At 22.4% G+C, this 21,866-nt stretch overlaps 6 protein-coding genes across 6 annotated transcripts in view; 5 read left to right on the top strand and 1 right to left on the bottom strand. All coding sequences in view use genetic code 6, as the record gives it.

Moving 5' to 3' along the window:
* The window catches only part of TTHERM_001088000 (hypothetical protein), a gene marked incomplete at both ends in the record, with an annotated part of 609 nt that extends 113 nt beyond the window's left edge, over window positions 1-496 (top strand). Inside the window, 2 exons of the mRNA XM_012798073.1 lie at window positions 1-64; window positions 470-496. The exon at window positions 1-64 is cut by the window's left edge and continues 113 nt beyond it. Coding sequence (XP_012653527.1) covers window positions 1-64; window positions 470-496 — 91 coding nt within the window. The remainder of the gene's footprint in view (window positions 65-469) is intronic.
* Window positions 497-1,647: 1,151 nt separating this feature from the next.
* TTHERM_01088000 (REJ domain protein) lies at window positions 1,648-7,832 on the top strand (the record flags this gene model as incomplete). Its single annotated transcript, XM_001017892.2, has 6 exons — window positions 1,648-1,726; window positions 1,789-2,276; window positions 2,437-3,391; window positions 3,445-3,943; window positions 4,169-4,379; window positions 4,437-7,832. The coding sequence occupies exons 2-6, from the start codon at window positions 1,800-1,802 to the stop codon at window positions 7,830-7,832; spliced, it is 5,538 nt and encodes a 1,845-aa protein (XP_001017892.2). The 5' UTR covers window positions 1,648-1,726; window positions 1,789-1,799.
* Window positions 7,833-8,402: 570 nt separating this feature from the next.
* Window positions 8,403-8,771, bottom strand: TTHERM_001087963 (transmembrane protein, putative; the record flags this gene model as incomplete). Its single annotated transcript, XM_012798072.1, has 1 exon — window positions 8,403-8,771. One exon carries the CDS (start codon window positions 8,769-8,771, stop codon window positions 8,403-8,405), a length of 369 nt encoding a protein of 122 aa, XP_012653526.1.
* A 756-nt stretch (window positions 8,772-9,527) lies between these two features.
* Window positions 9,528-9,692, top strand: TTHERM_001087961 (hypothetical protein; the record flags this gene model as incomplete). Its single annotated transcript, XM_012798071.1, has 1 exon — window positions 9,528-9,692. One exon carries the CDS (start codon window positions 9,528-9,530, stop codon window positions 9,690-9,692), a length of 165 nt encoding a protein of 54 aa, XP_012653525.1.
* Window positions 9,693-14,025: 4,333 nt separating this feature from the next.
* Window positions 14,026-14,889, top strand: TTHERM_01087960 (hypothetical protein; the record flags this gene model as incomplete). The annotated part of the gene is made up of 4 exons (XM_001017888.1): window positions 14,026-14,053; window positions 14,164-14,361; window positions 14,456-14,605; window positions 14,849-14,889. 4 exons carry the CDS (start codon window positions 14,026-14,028, stop codon window positions 14,887-14,889), a joined length of 417 nt encoding a protein of 138 aa, XP_001017888.1.
* A 789-nt stretch (window positions 14,890-15,678) lies between these two features.
* TTHERM_01087950 (endo-1,4-beta-xylanase xylA, putative) lies at window positions 15,679-20,979 on the top strand (the record flags this gene model as incomplete). The annotated part of the gene is made up of 5 exons (XM_001017887.2): window positions 15,679-15,746; window positions 15,829-17,255; window positions 17,779-19,698; window positions 19,760-19,876; window positions 20,078-20,979. The coding sequence occupies 5 exons, from the start codon at window positions 15,679-15,681 to the stop codon at window positions 20,977-20,979; spliced, it is 4,434 nt and encodes a 1,477-aa protein (XP_001017887.2).
* Window positions 20,980-21,866: the final 887 nt, after the last annotated feature.

Below are 21,866 nucleotides of genomic sequence, written 5' to 3'. Positions count from 1 at the left end.
TGACCGGCAATAATTCCCCTTATCTATTATATATTGTAATTTGTATTTTTAATAAAAGAAACAGGTAAATATTAATATTTTGATGCTAATATAAAAGGGTAACTGTTCCATTTTTTAAAGCGCAATAAAAAAGAATAATTTTAAACTAAATTTTATTTTAATTATGTTAAAAATGTTAATCATATACAAATTATTTTTTTGAATATTACATCATGTTTCTTCTATTGGGTATTATTTGTATGATTCTTTTATAAAGAAATAATAAAGTATCTTATTGTATTCAAACAGTCATGCTATTAATTATTTATTTATTTACATGCAAAAATAAGAAGTATTTTTAAGCTTGTAATTTTTTTTTATCATCTATCTTTTAGAATGAATTAAATGTTTGTAAGCTTGACATAAATAACAAAAATTAGAATTTATTTTATAAATACTATTATAAATATTCATTTAAAAATAATTATAGATCTATCTGAAACAATTATGCCCTTGAAATTTAGTTTAAATCATTTCAATTATATGATAGTATTTTTTGGGATTAAAGGCATGTTGTCATATAAAGTGGTCTCTAAGGTTATGGCGAGCAGTCTAATATTTAAAAAGCATAATTTAAAATTTTTATGTAAGATTTAAATGTTTTAAAAATTATAATAATTAATGACATATTTTGTCCACATTTTTTATGGATAAAAGGAAATGTAAAAATATATAAGTTAAAGTAAATTTTCAATTATTTGATTGTAATATAATAAAGCGTAATTGATTTTTTTACATATTAATCAATATAAAGTACACAATTTTCTTTTTAGTTATCCTTACTAAAATTTGTTACAGTTTTAATAATCAACCTTAAGCAGTAATAGCCAAACAAATGAATGTCGAAAAATATATCATTTGTATTTAAAAATTATTATAAAAAAGACGTTTATCATTCAACCAACAATCTATAGCAAAAGTCAAGTTAAAAATAATTAATACTATGAATAAACTAAGTGCGTAAATATTTAAATAAATTTTAGACTATATTTGGTTTCAAAAACTAGTGGATTCTTTCATTCAAGCAAATAAAATTATAAATTAATTAATAACACATATTTGAATTATATATTATATAAGAAAATGTAACAGTTCAAATATTACTTCCTGCAAATAGAAACTAAAATATTTTAAAGATGAATGGAATTGTTTATTTGATAAAAATATGGATATAATATAGGCTTATTAAATTTAAAATTCTTCTCAGTTAAATATTCATAAGATTTACTATACATGAAACATATATATATAACTTGCTTTTTGATGGTAAGATTGATTAGTTTTAGTCTATAAAAATTCGAATAAATAAAGAAAAATTTATATAATCTTAATTTTGCTTGCTCTGGGGAGTATCTGGTTTTGATAAGTTTTTCTTGCAATTAATAATAATTAAATTATAATTATTGTAACTGTCTAAAAAGGAACTTTTTGTATTTAATTATACACTTGATTTGATTTACCACTATTAATATAATTAAATAAATTAATAAACAAAATCTAATTGAAACATTTTGGGATTGGGAATGATGCTACAGATAATAATTGCTTGTAAATTTAATATATTCACAAATTAAATAACTTACAATAATATTTTTATTTTAAATAGTCTTTTTAGTATATTTAACCACCGCTTAGCAGTTTTAATGCACTAACACACTTAAAAATCCAAAACCTTCAACTGCTTTAGGTATTCAATTACATTTGTTTTTTAATTTTATAATTAACTATTAAATTTTTTAATAAATTTAGGATACAGGTGCATGATTGCATCAAAAACGGATTTTAAAGATAAATTTATTATGGATTATTGGAAATATTACAATACAGTAACTAAAAGTCCTATTACATCATCTAATTAAAGAATGCCTTAATGTTCTAATACAATTTCAGGTTATAATTCTGGAATTTAACTTGATATAGACTTTAGTGCAAATTAATAATATTTGGACTCAATTTATATCAGTTTTAGTTTGATTTTTCCAGGCATGACTACTTCTTTAAAAGTGACTACTTTTTGGTAGAATAAATAATATGATTAAAAGGAATTTTAAATAGCAGATTTCCCCACTATTTAAAATGATAATTGTGGATATAAATTGAGTTAATTTTTTGTGAATATTCCTCTTTTAGCAGTAGCTCCAACAGCTCTGTCAACTTCTATTAAGTTTGAAATTTTTTAGAATTCAAATATTCTGTCTACTGCTTTAACGGATTATGAAGTTCTTTTTTATTTTTAGGTAAATTTTTGATTAATTTTCATAAAATGAATTATAAAAAATAAAATTCTTGTTCATAAAATTTCTTATTATTTAAAAATTGAATGAATTTAAATTAAATTTTTCATTCAAATTTGTTAATTTCAAAAATATTTTATCATTTTATTGTTAAATTCAATAGTGCCCATATGCCTGTACTGGTGTTTGTCCTGGAGGTGTATGCTAAACATGCCTAGATGGTTACAATTTAAATTCAGGTAAGTGCATGTTACAGTGTAATCCAGGTTAATATCTAAATATTATAGCTTCTACAGAATAGATTTGCTAACCTTGTATAACGAATTGTGATAAATGTTCTGATGCAACAACATGTGATAACTGCAAAAATGGATATGTTTATATGAATATTAATAGTACAAATTAATGTATTCAAAAGTGTTCATAGTCTAATTAGTATTTAGATTCATAAGGTGTATGCTAAAACTGCATGTAAAATTGTGATTCATGCTCATAGGCTAATGTATGTGATACCTGTGCTACTAATTATATTAAAACTTAGTCAAATACTTGTTAATGTTCAGGTTATTTAAGTGGTAATTAATGTCTGGCATGCTATTCTTCTTGTTAAACTTGCAGTGATGGCTTAAAAACGAGTTGTAAATCATGTAAAAGTGGTTATTATCCTATTTTAAATACTCCTAACTAAGGTTAATTTGAGTGTGTTTAAGTTTGCCCAAACAATTACTAACTTTTAGATAGCAAATGCTAGTAATGCAATCTTACTAATTATAAGAGTTGCTTTAATTGTCCTAGTACATGCAGATCTTGCTCTTCTTCATAAAGTACAAACTGCATAGATTGCTTTGATGGTATGCAATTAGATGCTAACGGGAAATGCTTTTCCAATAATGATCAAAGGGATATCAATTTTTATTTTCGTAGTAATAACAAAATCGCAGTTGTTAATGCTGTTTTTTCAGGATCCGAGCCCACAATAACTTTTGAGTTTGGACTTACTTTAATACCAATACCTAATTTTTAATGTAACCAGATCTTTGATCCTTCTACAATTGCACTTTTAGGTAGTAGTAGTAGTACTTGTTCAATAAGTTCATCCAAAGTAATTGTCACTTTAAGTAATTTTATTTTTTAATATTATTAGAAATAACTATTAAATTTTAAAATCAAGGTTAAGATACTAATATTATGGCTACAGACACAATTAATATCATTAGTACAGCATAGGTACTTAAGTTTTAAGGAGCTCAAGATCCTATAGATACTATATATCTATTATCTGTTGTTTAAGAATCTGTCACTGGCGAAGTTACCCTTCAATATGACTAAGTTACAAGCTACTGCAATGACATTACTTTTAAAATTCAAACTATAAAAAACGATGCTGGAAGAGGTTTTTTAAATTTTAAATGGGTATTAGATCAGGCACAAAATTTTGATTAATAAACTGTTTAAAATTTAAATGCTATAATCCAAACCGTAAATACTAATTAAGGCTAAATCTTAGTTATACCTAAACAAACAACTCCACCAGACACAAATTTAGCTATAAAATTACAATACACATTCAAAACTAATTTTAGTGGCTCAACATCAGCAGCTAGTTATGTTAAAAGTACGAAATAAATTACTGTAAGCTCAATTCAAAATTAATATCCTCCCTTATTCAGGTAAATAATTTATTATCTTTCATAAAAACCAAATTCTCTTCTCGAAATCGTTTCAATTTAATAATAAATCAATAAATTATGTCCAAAGAAAAAGAATAGCATTTTTTAAATATTTCAAAGATCAATTCATCTTAAAGCTAAAAATTCAATCAAATTTTATTTCAAACAAAAATAAAAAAACTTCTTAAATAACTTTTTTGGAAAATAATTAATTTTAAATTAAAGGTATGCCGATTTGCAAGTGAAGTTTATGTTCTTTACTTAAGAATGTGGTTTATCAGGAATAAATTCTTATTAAGATATTTATGACATCTAAATAACATCTTAAGCGTTACCTTCTCTCAACTAACATTTAACTCAATACAAAAGCCAAGTTTTATAGCTCGATATTCCACCTTACTCAGTTCTTTCTGCCAATAGTAATTTAGATATTTAGGTAAACTTTTATAACAAAAACAATTCATTAATATCTATTTTAAATAAAATATTTTAGTTGTAAATATTTATAATCACGAACTAAGCACTTACAACTACATACAATCTCTCAATTCCTTATTCGTTATCTAATCTTTAACTCTTCATTTAAAATGGGCAAGAATAGCTAGTAGACTATAAGAGAAATTTGGCTCTAATAGGAGTAGCTAGAGATTTTGAAGTTCTTGACCCTAATTCTCCATAAGGAATATAACTCAATTGGTCATGCAAGGTAATAGGCTCATAAAACGGAGATAATTAATGTTATACTTATAAAAATACTCTATTTGAAGTGCCATAAAATGTTTAAACTTTTACAATTGTAGGAGGTACTTTTAACCCTTACCAAACACTATAATTTAAATTCACTGGGTCTAAAGATACAAGATCTGCTTAGTCAGAGATCTTAACAATCTTCGCTGAGATAGATCTCCCTCCATTGTATGTCAAATTTGATAATCCTTCTTAGATATAAAAAGTAAATATTAATGACGATATCTCTGCAACTCTCATTTATGATTCGAAAATAAACTCAGACATTCTCACATACGCAGGAGCCATTCTCTACAATAATTTCGTAGTTGGTGTAATAAAATTTGATTACCTGAAAGTTAAATTTAGAATTTGGGACTACTTTTCAGATTTAAATGTAGTAAACCCTCTTATCCAAATAAGATTCACAGTTTATAACCCTGAAAATATCATGCCAAGCTTAAGTGTAACAAATTTTAAAGTAAATATTCCTCCTCAAAACTGCTAACTTTCTATTACTCCTTCAAGCGGTTAAGCATTAACAACAAAATTTGTTATCTCGTTCACTAATTGTATCACAAATAATAATCCATTGACTTATTAATTCTTCTACTACAACTATGATACTGATGTAAAATAAGAAATATTAGTTCCATAAAAGATTCTAAGAAGATAATTGTAAGATCAAACTCTAACTTCATCAGTTACTACATATCTTCCTTCAGGAAAATTGATAATAATGGCTTAAGCTATGGATTCATACTTAGCTATTTATAATACCACTTTATAAGTGGATGTGGCTACGTTTTAATAGGACGAGTAAGCACTTCTAAGTTTGTTAGATTAAGCACTTGCTCTACAAAATAGTAATTTTGGGGTCAGTGATATTGTTAAAAATCTTTGTGTGATCAGTGAAGAAATATCTAAAAATACAAATATATATAACCTTGACTCTGTTAGCTAAAAAAAGGTGCTTCTAATTTAAGCAATAATAAATCAGACAAACCTACTTCCTAACTCTTCCTTTTTATCAACATTTTCAAATAAAATTGTTGCAACTCTTCAAGCTTCTCTCACTTCTACATAATCACTTTAGAGTTAAAATGTACTTGATTAAGTTAGCTTGATATTACAAAACTAATAAAAATAAATTAACATAAATAATAAGCTATTAAATAATAATGATATCGTTCTTTAGAATTTAGTTGACTCATTTAAAATTGTGAATTCAACAACTCAAACAATATCTTTAATACTGGACCAACTAAGTAATAATAATGGAAAACGAATTTTGAACGGCATGAATTCAAGTGATGATGTTTCAACAGATTACTTAAGAGCTCTTGCATCTTCCTTACCTTCAAATTTATTGCAGTAGTAAATAAATATGGCAGATTAAATAGGTAGTATGTTAAATAATATTACCCTTCCAAACTAAGGTTAGCTCAACTTAAATGGAAATTTAATCTCACTGAATACTGAGTAAATAACACCTAAAAACCTCTAAAGATATTTGTATATGTAAAATGAACCTCAATAAAATGATACAAATATCTATAATGTAGTATTAACTAACTATACTTCAAACCCTTTCATTTAAACTGATGGCTTTCTGCAGTATACTAATTAAATCTAAAATCAAACTCCAGGTATCTAAATATCTCTTAATCCAGTTATTAAACCTTCTATTTAAAGCATATAAAATGGTCCAAACACTGTTTTTGATAATTCCTTTTAACTTTAATTCTCTAATATAAAACCATCGAAAAATAATTTAACTTGCTTGCAATAGTAAACTACCTAAAAGTGGAGTAATTCACAGTGTAAATTGATAAATTCTAGCACATCTGGAAGATATACTTGCGTTTGCAAAGATCAGCATCCTACAACAATAATAGAAGACTTTAAATTTGTATTAAGTAATCAAAATTTAGAAACTGCTTTTGGATCATAAGGTATATAAAATATCTCAAAATTTACGACATTCTATGAGTATGCAGTTTTTTGGATCCTCGGTTCAGCAACTTTACTTCAACTAGGACTATGTTGGTATGGTAAGTAGCTAGATTCTAAATAAGAATTCTTATCTTGTTCTACAATAGCTCCTTTATCTTTAGTTAATATTGGCCAGATTGAATAAAGTGTGTCTTAGGAAAAATAAATGTCTCCAATAAAAAGAAGAAGAAGGAGCATTCCACAGAAATCAAAATAATTATCTCCAGATTTACAGAATTAAAATGATTAAAATGAGTAGTCAAATAGATGGCTCAAATCAAATATGATTTAATCTGCAGGTTAATCAAATATAAATATTATTTAAGCTGGAGATTAATTAAATATTTAAGTTAACTAGATTACCAATCAATAAACCCAATACATATAGTAACAATATAATAAAACACCATAATTAGAGTAGGAGAATTTAAATTAAAACTAAAGCATCTTAGATCTGTGTATTAATTAAAATGAATAAACAGATAAATAATAAATCAAATAATAAGTTAAAATTGATCAAGAGTCATAAGAAATCAAAGCAAACTCTATAGAAATTTAAAATTAATAAAAAAATGAAGATGAGTAGAAAATTTTCAATATTGTAAAAGAATCTAAAAACAGTAAAAAATTGTAAGAGGCTTCTATTATCAAAAAAATCCTTATTTTCCACTCATTTAGCAGTATATTCTTTGTTTACAGTAACGAGTAATCTAGAGCTTTCAGATTCTCTCTATTTTATTTAAGAGTAGTTCACTCACTATCTATATCGATCATATTTGACTAGTCATATCAAGAATAGTAGATATTGATAATATCTGGTATCAATTTTGTCATCATTGTTATCAGTGTTGCTATCATTCAACTTTTATACAAAAAAAGAAAAATAGGTAAAGCAATTGCATGCATAATTATGATTGGTTTGCTTGCTCTTTACTACTATATCATTTTATCTATTGTTAGTGGCTAATCAGAAAGTTACTCTAACAGAAAAATATCCTCATTTTTTATCATGTTTGGTGTGGATTTCCTATTTTTCTCTTCACTAATTTCTTTATTTAGCATATTTATCTTTAGCTATATCGCAACAGGTGGCAACTCAAATGGAATAATACTTAAATTATTAAATTTATTATAAATATAATACATTTTAGAAAATATAAAATTATGAAATTAAAAATTTAACTGTGTTTTTTATTGCCTGTCTTATTATCATTTAAATATTATCTTATCTTATTTCTTCTAGAAAATATTTTTAATCTTAAAAACTTTGTCTAAAATAATTGAAGATTAATTGAAGATATTTATTTAGATAACTTTAAAAAAATAATTATTTATTTAATTTATGAATTTAAAACATAACTCAGAAAATTTATTTTAAATAAATATTCATACACAAATATTTAACAAGTAATCAAGTGATTTTATATCCAATCTATACAAGAGGTTTATAAGTAAGTATACATATTTTTATCCTAATTGCTAGAGAGTATTATTTATATAAAATTAAATGCTTTTTTAATTTTGGATTTGTTTATCTAATGAATTAAATTTTGAAAATTTTATTTATTTATTATGTTAAAAATTTATTTTATTCTAGTGAATTCGAATTCTAATTATCCTTTATATCCTATCTCTGATTCCAACAATATTTTTAAGTTCACATTTAAAATAGAAATATTAAGATTTAATGTTACCCTAACTTTTTTGTGATTTCTATTACTTAAAGCAAATTTAAATTTCATATAATTAATTTGCTCTTTATATCCACTTATAATTAATTAATTAAATTTCCATAAATCTATTCCATATTTTTGAAAAAAAAAATAAATGATATAATAGATTAATTATTACAGAAAATTATAAGAAGTAATTATTTATTTTTTTATAAATATACTTTAAATTTATTTTTACTAATGTTAAAAGTTTTTAAATTCTTCACTGTAATCTCATTAGGTTCTCCATATTTATCTTAGGTATATTTCATTTTTAAATTTTGTTAGTTTATTTATTAGCTTTTTATTTAATTTATTTTCTTTATCTTGTTTACTGAACTTGTGTTTTTTATCTTCTATCTTTCTTAATTTAACTCATTTTTTATTTCCAACATTTGTTTTTATTATTTATTAATTCATTTCTTATTATTTCTTCATTTTTTCTTTCTAAATAACTAATATTTTATTTTTTTTCTTCAATATTTAAAAAGTTCTAAATAAATTGGTGCAAGCGAGGCATCAGATTTAAGTTCTGCTTTAGCAAAATGCACTAATCTCTCAGATTTGACCCTTGATCTTTAGTAAAAACAGTTTATTTGTTTTGAATTGTGATATTTTAATTTATAAAAACGAATTTAAAACAATATTACTCTTTTAATTTGTTTATTAGCTTTTTATTTAATTTCTATTTCTTTTTTATTGCACTTGTGTTTTTTTTTGTTCTATGTTTCTTAATTTATTTAACTCATTTATCTATTTTCAACATTTACTTTTATTATTTAATTATTAATTCATTTCTTATTATTTGATATTTTTCTTCATTTTTTCCTTCTAAATAACTAATCAATAATATATTTTTTCTTTAATATTTAAAAAGTGGGAATAAAATTGGTGATAGAATAGAATAGAATAGAAATACTTGCACATAAATATGCACTCAGAATAACTCTTAAATTAACTATTTTATAATATTTATTTATATTTTTATTTATTTTTATGCTTATTAAGTATACCAATTATTGAATTTTAGATTATTTATAGTGAGCAAGTATAGTTTAAAATGAATTTAAACTATAAATCCTGCTTTATTCACATAATAAAATATAATATTTATTTAATTTTCCTTCTTTTTGTTCCAGACCACATTAGATATGGATTTCATTTGTTGGTTCGGATTGAGACTTGTGTATATGGAACGCCAAGTCGACAATCATTCTTTAAGTATATCTTCCAGTATGGAACGTGGAAGAGAGAATACTTAAAGAATCTTAACCCAAATGAACTCTAAGTGGGGAGCGGACATGAAGGATTTTTGATTTGCTCCTTACTAGACTATTTTGCCTGTCTTGCCCTTTGGCTATGAGTTTTGTCTTTCTTTTGTTATTTTTACAAATTTTATTTTTACTAATTTATTTCTTTTTAAAATTGGTGATTAAGGTGCATCAAGCTTAGGTTTTGCTTTAACAAATTGCACTAATCTCTCAAATTTGATACTTCATCTTAGGTAAAAATAGTTTATTTGTTTTGGGTTGTGATATTTTTATTTAAAAAAATTAAATTTAAAACATAATAACTCTCTTTTAAAATATTTATTAGTTTTTTATTTAATTTATTTTTCTTCTTCTTTTTTATTGTATTTGTTTTTTTTCTTTCTTCTATCTTTACTAATTTAATTCATTTTTCTATTTTTAATATCTGCTTTTATTTTTAATTAATTCATTTCTTATTATTTCATATTTTTTCTTCATTTTTTCCATCTAAATAACTAATTAATTATATATTTTCAATATTTAATAAGATACAATAAAATTGGGGCAATCGGTGCATCAAGCTTAGGTTGTGCTTTAGCAAATTGCACTAATATCTCAAACTTATCAATTGAACTTGGGTAAAAACAGTTTATTTGTTTTGGATCGTGATATATTTATTTATAAAATTAAATTTAAAACAATATAACTAACTCTTTTAGTTTATTTATTAACTTTTTATTTGATTTTTTTTCTTTTTCTTTATTATCCTGCTAATCTTTTTTTAGTTTTTATTTAATTTAATTTTTTTAAATATTTTACTTTATTTAATTTTATATAAAAGTGGAAACAAAATCAATGAATCATAATAATTGAAAGTAAAAAGCAAGTGTCTTAAATCAAAAAGATTAGTTGTCTATGAAATATATTTCTATTGATCATAAACAGATGATGAAAAAGTATAAAAAAAATTTTGAATAATTGAAAAAGCAATATGTTTTATTATATATTAGTTTGTAATAAGATAATTTTACCTAAAATATAGATACCTTCTGTCTAACCTGTAAGTTAAGTTAAAAAAAAATAATTTTTTGGGAAAAACTCACACGTAGTGATTAAGAAGAATTTCTAGAATGGCGTTTGGCTATACCTCAAATAATAATTTTTAAAGTTCATATAATATTTATCAATACTTTTTTTAAAGTTCTAATAAATGATCTTTCTCATAAAATACTAAAAAATCTTCAAATAAATTAAATAATTCTTCAAATTATATTGCCAAAATATTGTATTAAAATATGACAAGAAAATCTATTTATTCCTAAAAATAAATTTACAAGAGAATAAATTTTTTTATTTAAGATTTAAATTATTCTTTATATGAAATTTAAAGTTAAAGTTATAAAAATTCTTAAAAAATACATATTTTTTATTAATTTAATAAGATTTTTAAAATTATTGCCTAAAATAGATTGATTTATTAATAACAATCCTTTTGTAAGAAATCAAAAAGTAAGTTATAAAATTCTAAAGATCAAATATTTTATTAATCTATTAAAGCAGTTAAATTTAATTTTCATAAAAATAATATATTTAGACTAATTAATTAATTAATAATTATTCTTTTGTAAGAAATTTAAAGTCAAAATTATAAAAATTCTTTAGAATAAATCTTTTATTAATTTAATAAGGTTTTTGAAATTATTGCCTAAAAAATAAAATAGATTGATTTATTAATAACAAGAATTCTTTTGTCAGAAATCAAACAAAACATAAGTTTTAAATTATTGAGATCAAATATTTTATTAATCTATAAAGGCATTTAAATTTAATTATCATAAAAGTAATATATTTAGACTAATTAATTAATTAATAATTATTCTTTTGTAAGAAATTTAAAGTTAAAATTATAAAAATTCTTTAGAACGAATCTTTTATTAATTTAATAAGGTTTTTAAAATTAAAATAGATTGATTTATTAATAACAAGAATTCTTTTGTCAGAAATCAAACAAAACATAAGTTTTAAATTCTTGAGATCAAATACTTTATTAATCTATTAAGGCAATTAAATTTAATTATCATAAAAATAATATTTATAGACTAATTAATTAATTAATAATAATTCTTTTGTAAGAAATTAATAGAAGCAAGTAATTTAAATTTCTTTTATATTTTTACATTTTTGAAATTGACATGACCTTTTTTTGTTTATAATAAATATAAATATAAAATAAATATAAAAAAATTATATTATAGAAAGACAAACAAAAAATAAATGAACTCACAACTAAAAACTAAATTTGAGGAATAACTGTAAAATAATTAATTAGAAATTGAAAATCACGCCTTTCAAGAAATTTAAAATGGAGAAATTCCTACTGAATTTAAGATTATACAAGTTAATAGCTTTGGTTTTGATTTTGGTAATAATGACCTTTTATTAATTAGAGCTTTATTTTTGCCATTAAACCTGTATTAAAAACAAACATACGAAATTGATGTTAATAATAAAAAAGTTAATCTATTAGATTGCTTATATTTATGCTAAGATAATCTTAAGGATAATTATCTATAAATTAGACTTTTAAACTTTAAAAATAATAGTAATTAAAATTTGGCGATATAAAAGATTTATTACGAAAATGATAAAAAAGAAAAATAAGTACAGTTTAGAATGCTTGAAAAAAAATAAGTTCAGTTTGGAATACTTGGAGCAAAATATATTTTGGTATCTATTTAGTAAGAAAAAAGAATAGACATAAAAATTTATAATTTAGATTTAAGTTTGGTTTTTTCCCATATATCCCATCAAATATAATTTTTTAAATTTTATGATTATTATGGCATACATGAATGCTTTGATTATATTGAACCAGGAATAGTCTATATTTTGAATTATAAAATCGTTTTTAAAATAGATTTAAACAAATAGTAAGTTGAATTTAAATAGTTTGATTATGGAGAGAGTAAATTGCTGAGACTGCTTCCAATTACTTAAAGTGAATTCAATTACTACTTCAAACATTAATAGGTTCAAAACTAAGAAAACTAAAAAAATAAAGGCAATATTATTTTATTCGTAATTATAAAAAACATAATATATCAATTAAATATGTTTAGCTTAGAAATATTAAGATAAACCAATATTTAGGATCAGGAAATAATAAATGCATTTGTAGTTCCAATTTAGATTAAATAAAGATAAAAAAAAATATTTTCAAATTGGACTTTTTTAGTTAAAAAACCTCCATACGGCTACATTCTTAAAGATTGGAAAGAAAAGAATCTATTTAAAAGGGGAAAAATAGAATGGGTTAATCCAGATCATGAATATCATAATCTTGATTTTTTTAATTTTGAGCAAATAATTAGTTTTAAAAATAATATATACATCAGATGTATGCATGACGATTTTAAATCATTTTATTATGATAATTTCTATGATTATTTTTTAAAGGTAAATAAGATTAAAGGTAGTAAAAACTATATCTTCTCATAATAACTCATAATATAAAAAAGAAAAAGGTATTTGAATAAAAAAATTGAATATTTAAACCAGATTTTAAGTCCTATAACATTTAATAATCACTTAACATACCCTTGCATTATGCGTTTTAATTATTCAAGATCATATAAATAATTAAATATGCTGATATTTTATTAATATAAATAAGAAGATAAAAATTAAGCATAATATATTTTAAAATAAGTTGGTTAAGAAGATTTGATTTATAAAAATAACTAATGTATCATATTTAAAAAAAGTGATAGTTTCAAAATTCAACATTTCAAAAATAATAAACTAACAACTGAAACTTACTTTTTACCTTCTATTTAGTAAAAGTTAAAAAAATATTTGGTTGATTATTGTTTAAAAAATTTTGAATAAGTCTTCTTAGCTAGTGATGAAGTATTTAATGATAGATTCATGTTATGCTCAGTTTAGATGTTGGAAGAGTTATCAGAAGATGATGGCGATAATACTTATGTTATACTTTAGTAAGACATACTTGCATATGATAAATTTCATTCAGACTCAGAAAATAATTTATATTTGCCTATCATTTTTAGAAGAGGTTTTGATTAATACTTTGGAATTTTTGATGTTACAAAAAGACAGATCATTGAAAAAACCGTTCATAAATATTTATATACATCATTTTTATTATCTTATTTTAACTAAAAATCATCAGAATTTATCTTAATTTTCATTAAATAAATAAAATAAAAAAGTTGGATATACTTTTACTCGCTGAGTATGATCAACTTTTAATTTAAATTTATTAATCTCGATAAGTGGAGTCATAAAATTAACAATAATTTTAAAGATAATAAAATATAATTATTTGTAGATGAAAATATTTTCTATATCTTCTATTCACCATAAGTATTAGTCGAATATGATAGATATAAGAAATTTGAATTAAAGTATATTCATTAAGTTGATTTTAATAAATGCTTTGCATATGCTTATCTGGACTAATATATAAATTATCACCATCATAGCACCGAATTCTGCAAATATATTTTATAAACAGGAAATTTGGAAGGCAAAAGGGATTATCAGTGGTATTCATATGGTTTCTTTAACATTTATGACTTGTAATCAAAAACTTTAAAGCAAATTGATCTTAGTTATATATTATAATAAAATTAAGAATAAGAAGAATATTTAGAGAATGTGTCTTACTATGGTATTGCTAAGCTCTCTAGTGGAGAGATTTTATTTAATTCAGGTGAAAATGTTTATACTCTTTCTTAGTAATATTGACTCATAAAAGAGAATCTTAAATTTAATTTTTCTAAGCCTATTATTTATTTATTTGTCAGTCATTTAGATAGATGCATGTTTCTATTTAAAATTTATGAAAACTGCTAATTAAAATCTATTAAGCTATTCTCAAATAATTATTTAGTTAGAAATAGGAAATAAATTTACTCTAATTCCTTGTGTAAGTAGAGGAGCCGAATGGCCGAGATGTATTCAATTTTTTCAAAAATAAAACCTTTTTTTATTTCTTTTAATTTTTTTATTTAATTAAAAAATATTTATTTATCTACTATATTTATTTCTTTGTTTCTTTCTATACTTTTTATTGAAAATTAAATAAAGAAAAATTCTATTTTGACATTTACTTTTAAATGAAATTTTATCACTAAAATTATTTTTTAAAGCAATTTTTTAGTTTTCAAAATTGGCAATAGTAAGATTTTTTTTAATAGGCTATTCATTTGTTAATTAGCTAGTAAGAATAAAAAAGTGAATAAAATATATGAAATTATTAGAAAGCAATTCATTAATAATAAAAGAAAAAGTTGAAAATGAAAAAATAAATAAATTAGATTAAATTAAAAAATAAAGAAAGAAAGAAATTTAGAGTAAAATTAATTTTTAACAAACAACTCAGATAGAAATTAAAAATAAAATTTAATTTATTTTTTATTATTATTTATTATCATTTTTATAATAAATTAAATAATTTTATAGAAAATTAATTAAAATTAGAATTATATGCTTATTTGTTAATTTATAAAGCAGCTTTTATAATTTATGAAAAGAAAGTTAGTAAAATAATTCAATGAAAAAAATATTCTAGTCAAATTTGTTTAGCTTTAGAAATTTTTTGGTAGTTATGCATTAATAAAATTAATAACAAAATAGGATCAAAAAAATATTAAAATATCTTTGATTAATTAAATACAAATAAGAAAGGCTCTATTTTTCTGCGAATTTCAAAATTTTTAAACCAATAATTAATAGTTTGAAAAATGTTAATTTTTAATTTAAAAGCAAATATTTATTTATGGTATTAATTTTTGCATTCAATTTTTAAAATAATCAATTTAGATATAAACTGCAAAATTAAATAATAAATGACCGATTGATAGATAGATTGATTGATGGATCTATCTTAATTATTTTTGAAATGCAAAAAATTTAATAATATTTTGAATGAATTTTGCAAATAACAAATTGGATAATTTGATAAATTGAAATTTATTTGAAATTTTTATAAAAAGGCTTTTAAATATTAGTGTTTATTAATTAATTAATGTCATTAAATACAAATTAGCATAATCAGATAGACAATTATTAATGGCAAGCCTCACAAAATTCAAAGTAAAAAAAATGTCTCTTATTTAGTTAGTTCAAAATTAGGTTCAACCAAAAAGTTAAACATATTATGAATGTAAAATAATAGAAAATAGAACAATAATTCGATGAATGAGTCGATGAAAATGACAAATGGTTTCGAAGCTAGCTTAAATTAAAGTAATAGTATTCATCGTAAATAGATAAATTAGAACATAGAGAAAAGATCCAAATAGCAAGCAAATAATAAAAGCGAAGACGAAAACAATTAAAATGTTTAAAATAATGCGAATTAAAGTTAAAACAGCATCAATAATAATAATAATAATAATAATAAAAATGTTTGCTGGATTAATAATGTTAGTACTCTTAGCTCTTAAGAGAAGTAAAATAGGGCTCTTTAGTCTTTTTTCTCTGAGCAAGCACCTAATTTGAACAATTTAAGCAATGCTTAGTAATTGAGTGATTGCAATTAAGCAACAAATAAATTCTTTTAGTCTTAAAATAGGCAAGAGACAAAACTCTCTGAAGCAGGAGAGGATTTTATGACTTAGCCATTTGATTATCAATAAATTGGATATGAAAATGATCAATAGTAGCAAGTATAGTCAAGTTATCATAATATAGGGAGTAATTAGCTTAATAATTCGAAAAAGTTATCTACAAACGTGAATGCTAAAATTGATACGTTTGGAAATGAGTAAAACAACATCAGAGATGTAAATGAAAGTAGCATATAATAAAATAAAACAGATATAATAAATCAAGAGGTATTTGTGAAATCAATACTGAATTAGCTTATGTCAGCAGCTGCTATGTAAAATCAACACAATATGTACAATAATACAACCATCCATAGCAGATAATATAGCGAAAACACACCTTTTGATGTCTCTCTCAATACAAAAGTTAACAATTTTGAATAGCAAAATAACTTTCTCAGCCATTCTAATTTGAATACAAAAAATAATCAGTAAAATTTAAACAACAACAGCAGCAATGCTAATAATGGATTTTTAAATAAAACTCAAATCAATGAATTCCCTAATCTAATAATGGAAGCTGCTTAAAGCAAGAATTAGCATTTGTATAACTTAGAAGAATTCAAACCAAAGTCTACTCTCAAAATAGTCTCTCCTTCTGCTAGTTAATTATTACCAAATTTATCTGGGAGCCATACAAACAGTTTTTTAGCACAAAATTCCTTAACTAGTCCAACAGCTGCATCCTATAATATTGAAAATTACCTCCCATAAAAGAAATACTTAAAAACTCAATCAGACGAACTTGATATTTCTCTGAGTAAACAAATATCCCAAATGAGTCTGAATGACAAAAAGAACATTAATATGTAAGAGTTAGCTTAAGTTCTAATACAAGAGTTCAAAAACCAATACAAAGTCCAAGCATCTACAAATGAAAATATCACTCTAAAAGAGCAAAATCCGCTTCAATACCTTTTAATCAAGTAAAAATAAGAAAAACTCAGCTTTGTCTAACTCCCTTCCTTGAATCTCTAAATAAAAAGCTCTACAAGTAAAATATTTTTTTAAACCATATAAAATGTATCTGAATTCTTGACAAAATAAACCGTTTTAATAAAATTTTTCATACTAAATTAATAATTATTTAATTGAATTCTTATCAAAAATGTCAATAAAAATCGTAGAGTTTAATACATTTTCCAATTATTACTTCAATAAATAAATTAATTCAGAATTTCTTAGTTAAAAATGACATCAAAAAAACCTTTGAATTTTGTAGTTTTATCAAAAAAAAGAATCTTTTGTAGGAAATTCAGAGTAAACAAACAAAAAAGAATTTATTTAAGCAATTTTATCAAAAAACATTTGAATCATTTATTAATTTAATTTAGAAATATTTTTGACAATTAGTAAAAAAAAAAAGCTGTTTGAGTTCTAAAAGTTAAAGCTAAATCAACTTTTATAATAATAAATGAATAATTTAACAGAAAATACAATTTAACAAAAGATTAATTTAAAAAAAATTTACATTTTTGTTAAAAATAAAAAAAATAATTTTTATTTAATTAAATAAGAAATTGTGAGTGATTCATAGACATAGACAGACGATTTTTGGAGTGAGGAATAAGGAGAAGTACAAAATTAAAAAAATAAGAATAGAAAATAAAGCTACGAGATTGGAGGATAATATTAAATAAATTAAATGTTGTTAATGTAACAGTAAAATCAGTAATTTAATTAGCAAAATGTAAACAAGTTAAATATAATGGGGTAGAGCATGGTTTCAAGAAGAAGCAGCTTATAAAATTAGAATACTATTTAGTAGCATCCTGGTTTTGAATATGAACTTGAGAGCGAATTACTTTCAGAAGAAATTCATTTCAATCATCCTAATAATTTTAATCAGCTGAATCAGTAACCACTTTCGATGAATACAAATAATACTTAGCATAATTAAATGTACATCTACAAAAAAGGAAGTATGAATACAGAGCAAATATCAATACCTACATTGAGTTCTCCTAATATTCTTAAAGCTCAAAACTGTTTTCCTGCAAATTCTATTCAATCTGTTTAATAAAAATTTGATTTCAGGAAAAAATCAAACAGCAATTATGAAAAATAGTTACTTACTTCGCCTTAGCAAGACGAAAACTAATAAAAAATAAACTCATAGCCTTCATAAAATAAATCTTTGGCAATTAAAAATAACAAACCTCCCCAGCATAATTCTAATTTGATATCTGGTTATTAAAATGGTATGAATAGAAATAATAAAGGCCAAAATGTTATCGATAAAGAAACTATTGAATCATTTCAAGAAAATAGGTATAATCAAGATATTTAAATGAGTTCTCTTGAGGCGAAATAAAGATAAAAATTATATGAACTAGAAATTCAACAAAAACAGTTGGAAGAAGAATTTCTATAAAAGCAAGGCTAATACTATAACTCAAATTAAGATGAAGAAGACGAAGAGCTAGAAAATAGCAAATAATATTAAATGGAAAATAATAAATAATATGAAATCAACAAATACAACAACTAATAACCATATTAAAGTAAAAACATCTAAATTTAGCAATATTTAAATCAAAATCATTAAAATTAAAGAAATATTGACTAAAATATGTCAGATTACTAAAAATCTTCAACTGTTTAAGCTAACTAATTTAATAACTTTTAATAGTAAAATCACCACAATGAATAATAAGCAGAACAGAATTAGTAGTTCTACAGAAATAAATAAAATTTCTCTGAATCTTAAAAAAATTATAACAATTAAGAGGATAATTCTCTTGATATGGAGACAATAATGAAATTAGAAAGAATACCTTTTCCAAATATTTCTTTATCAAGAAAGGATAGCATAATAACTAATTCCAACTATGCGAACCTTCCTTCATAACAAGTAAATAATTCTTCTTACAAGAACAATAATCCTGATAACAGTCTTATCTAGCAAAGTGGATATTTACAAAATAGCTTTAACAATGGTCCAAATTCTTAAAACAATTCTTTTGTGTCTTTAAATATTGTGCACTCCAAAATACCAAAGGGATTCACAAATAGTTAGCTTAAACCTCGCAGTTTCTCAAGCAGTACAAATTAGAATTACTAAAACTCTTAATAAAATATGAATTATAGCTATTATAACCAACCTAGTGGTGATTACAGCGATAACAAGTAAAATAGCAACTATTCTCCCAATCAAAAATCAGAAAATAAGTAAGTGAAAAACTAATCAGAACAAACAACAGGACCTGAAAAGAAATAAACAACATTTAGCTTTAATCACAGTGATTACTTGGGTGACAATAATTTAAATAAAATGGAAGTAGATGAAGAAAATCTGATTAATTAAAAAAATAATTTATATGAAGACTAATCTTAAAAATTAAATTATCACCAATAAAACTTGCTTCCAGAAAATCTTACAACATTCAAAACTTTTGGTCAAACAATAAAACCAACTTCATCAACCTTAAAATTAAGTAATTAATTTTATAAATCGTTCAAAAATTTGTTTTTAAAAATTTTTAAATATTTAAATAGGCCAAAGAGAAGCACTCAATTCCACCTAAAAAGAAGATGATAATTTATTCAGTAAAAAGCATCCCTTTTATGAATCTAATGAAAATCCTTTAAACTCTCCTCATTAAATAAAATAAAGTAAATAATTTGTTTTTCATTTTTATTAAAACAAGTTTCTTTTCTTTTTAGAAAGAAAAAATTTGTTGATAAAATTAATTTAAAATAATTAAAATTTTTATTTAATTTTTATCAAAACTTTTGCTAAAGTTTTGTCTAAAAAAATTATTTTATTAAAATTAAATAAAAAAGAAATTAAATAATTTTTAAAAATAAAATTAGACAGAGAATTTGAGAGAAAAATTATAATGATTTAGTCTTTCTTTAGATATTGCTATTAATACAAGAGGTAATTATTTTATGAAACTATGGCTAAGTGCTTGATTCATAAGAAGCAAGTGTAATAGTAAACAAATAGAGAGAAGAAAGAGTTTTCATAGAGAACAAATTATGAAGTGGATAGAAGCAGCGATTCATAATATAACAAAGACTCAGCTGTATAATAATCAAGTGAGTTATTCATAGACTCCATGTTCACTTAGAGTCAAAGAATGAACAATTAAAATATTCCCAAAAAGCCTTATTAGCAAACACCAAAAGGCGAATAATTAATCAGCAAAGAGTCTTAAAATTAGGCACAACCATCTAGTAGGAGAAGTGTGTTTAATTAGATAAATTAAAGTAGTAATATTTATAATACTAGTAATAACTTTGCTGATTCTAAACTTAGCTACGATTTAACAGTTTCACCTACAACTGAAAGAAGAGTAACATCTTAAAGAGGTAGTAAAAAACAACTTTCTCCTAAATCAAATAGAGATTACAATCAAATCTTAGAAAGTAGCTAATAAGCTCTTTAATAAAACAAAGACCTCCATAGTTAATTATTAAATTTAAAGAAACAAGCAAGCTCGTAAGAAAAATCTTGCTCCAAATAAATTGAAGAAGAAAGTGTCAATAAAAGCATTATGAATAAAAGCAACCAAAACCAAATAAATATTTATACAGATAAATCTAACCAAAGTGATAACAAAGTAGAATCTTCACAAAACAGTATTAAACAAGAATACAGATCAATCAATTCTGTTTCTCACAAATCTAATTATTTTACTAATCAAGTCAACATGCCATTCACCCATATTAATAATATTTAAAACATTCTTGATGCAGTTTTCAATAACTGACTAATTTTGAATTAATTAATGTAAAATATTATGAAAATTTTCACTTATAAGTTATTAAGTAAATAAGTAAGCCCTTTTTATATATTTTGTATATTAAAAATTAATCATTTAATTCATTATTAATCTATTCATACAAATTAAAAAACTTTAGTCAAGATTTAAATAATTTTTTGTTTCCATTATCAACTTAATTTACAAATTATTTTTAAGAATGATAACAAACGCTTTAGGAATATTTAATCATTTCAATACAAATAATTAAAATTTATATAAAAATTTAAATGATTATTTTTGAATAATTAAAAAATAAATAAAATATTATACTAAAATAAATTCATGTTTTATCGTTTTATCATTCTCATAATCCCATTTTTCTAAGTATAAAGCAACTTACATTTTTAAATGTAAAATGAGAAATAAAATTTATGTAAAAGTTTTTTTAAAATGCTTTTATTGTAAATATTACAATTTGTTTTTTCTCATTTCTTTTTTGATTAAGTTTCAAATATTATTCTCAAAAAGAAAATATTTTTTTTATCAAAAATTAATTTTTTTTTGTAATTTATATTTTTTTAAACTTTCAATAAGAAGAGGTAATTTCAATCAAATGCAGTCAGATTTTATTCATTCAAATTTATATAATTAGAAGATAGATAATTTAAAAAATTTCTAATATAGATAATAGATTGTTTTATTAAATCAAAGTAAACAATTAAAAAATATCCATTGAAATTAGCACATAAATCCAAAAAAAAACATAATTTTTTAAAATTATAATTATAAAATTTGCAAATTAAAAGAATATCGTGAAGATAATATTTTCATGTAAGTCTTTAACAATAAGAATTAATAGAGTTTTTTAGTAAATTTAGCTTGACTGAAAATTA

The sequence above is a fragment of the Tetrahymena thermophila genome (genome assembly GCF_000189635.1).
Source record: "Tetrahymena thermophila SB210 genomic scaffold scf_8254606, whole genome shotgun sequence".
Classification (NCBI taxonomy): Eukaryota; Ciliophora; class Oligohymenophorea; order Hymenostomatida; family Tetrahymenidae; genus Tetrahymena; species Tetrahymena thermophila.
Note: the sequence above shows the minus strand (reverse complement) of the source record. Positions and strands in the feature narration are given on the sequence as shown.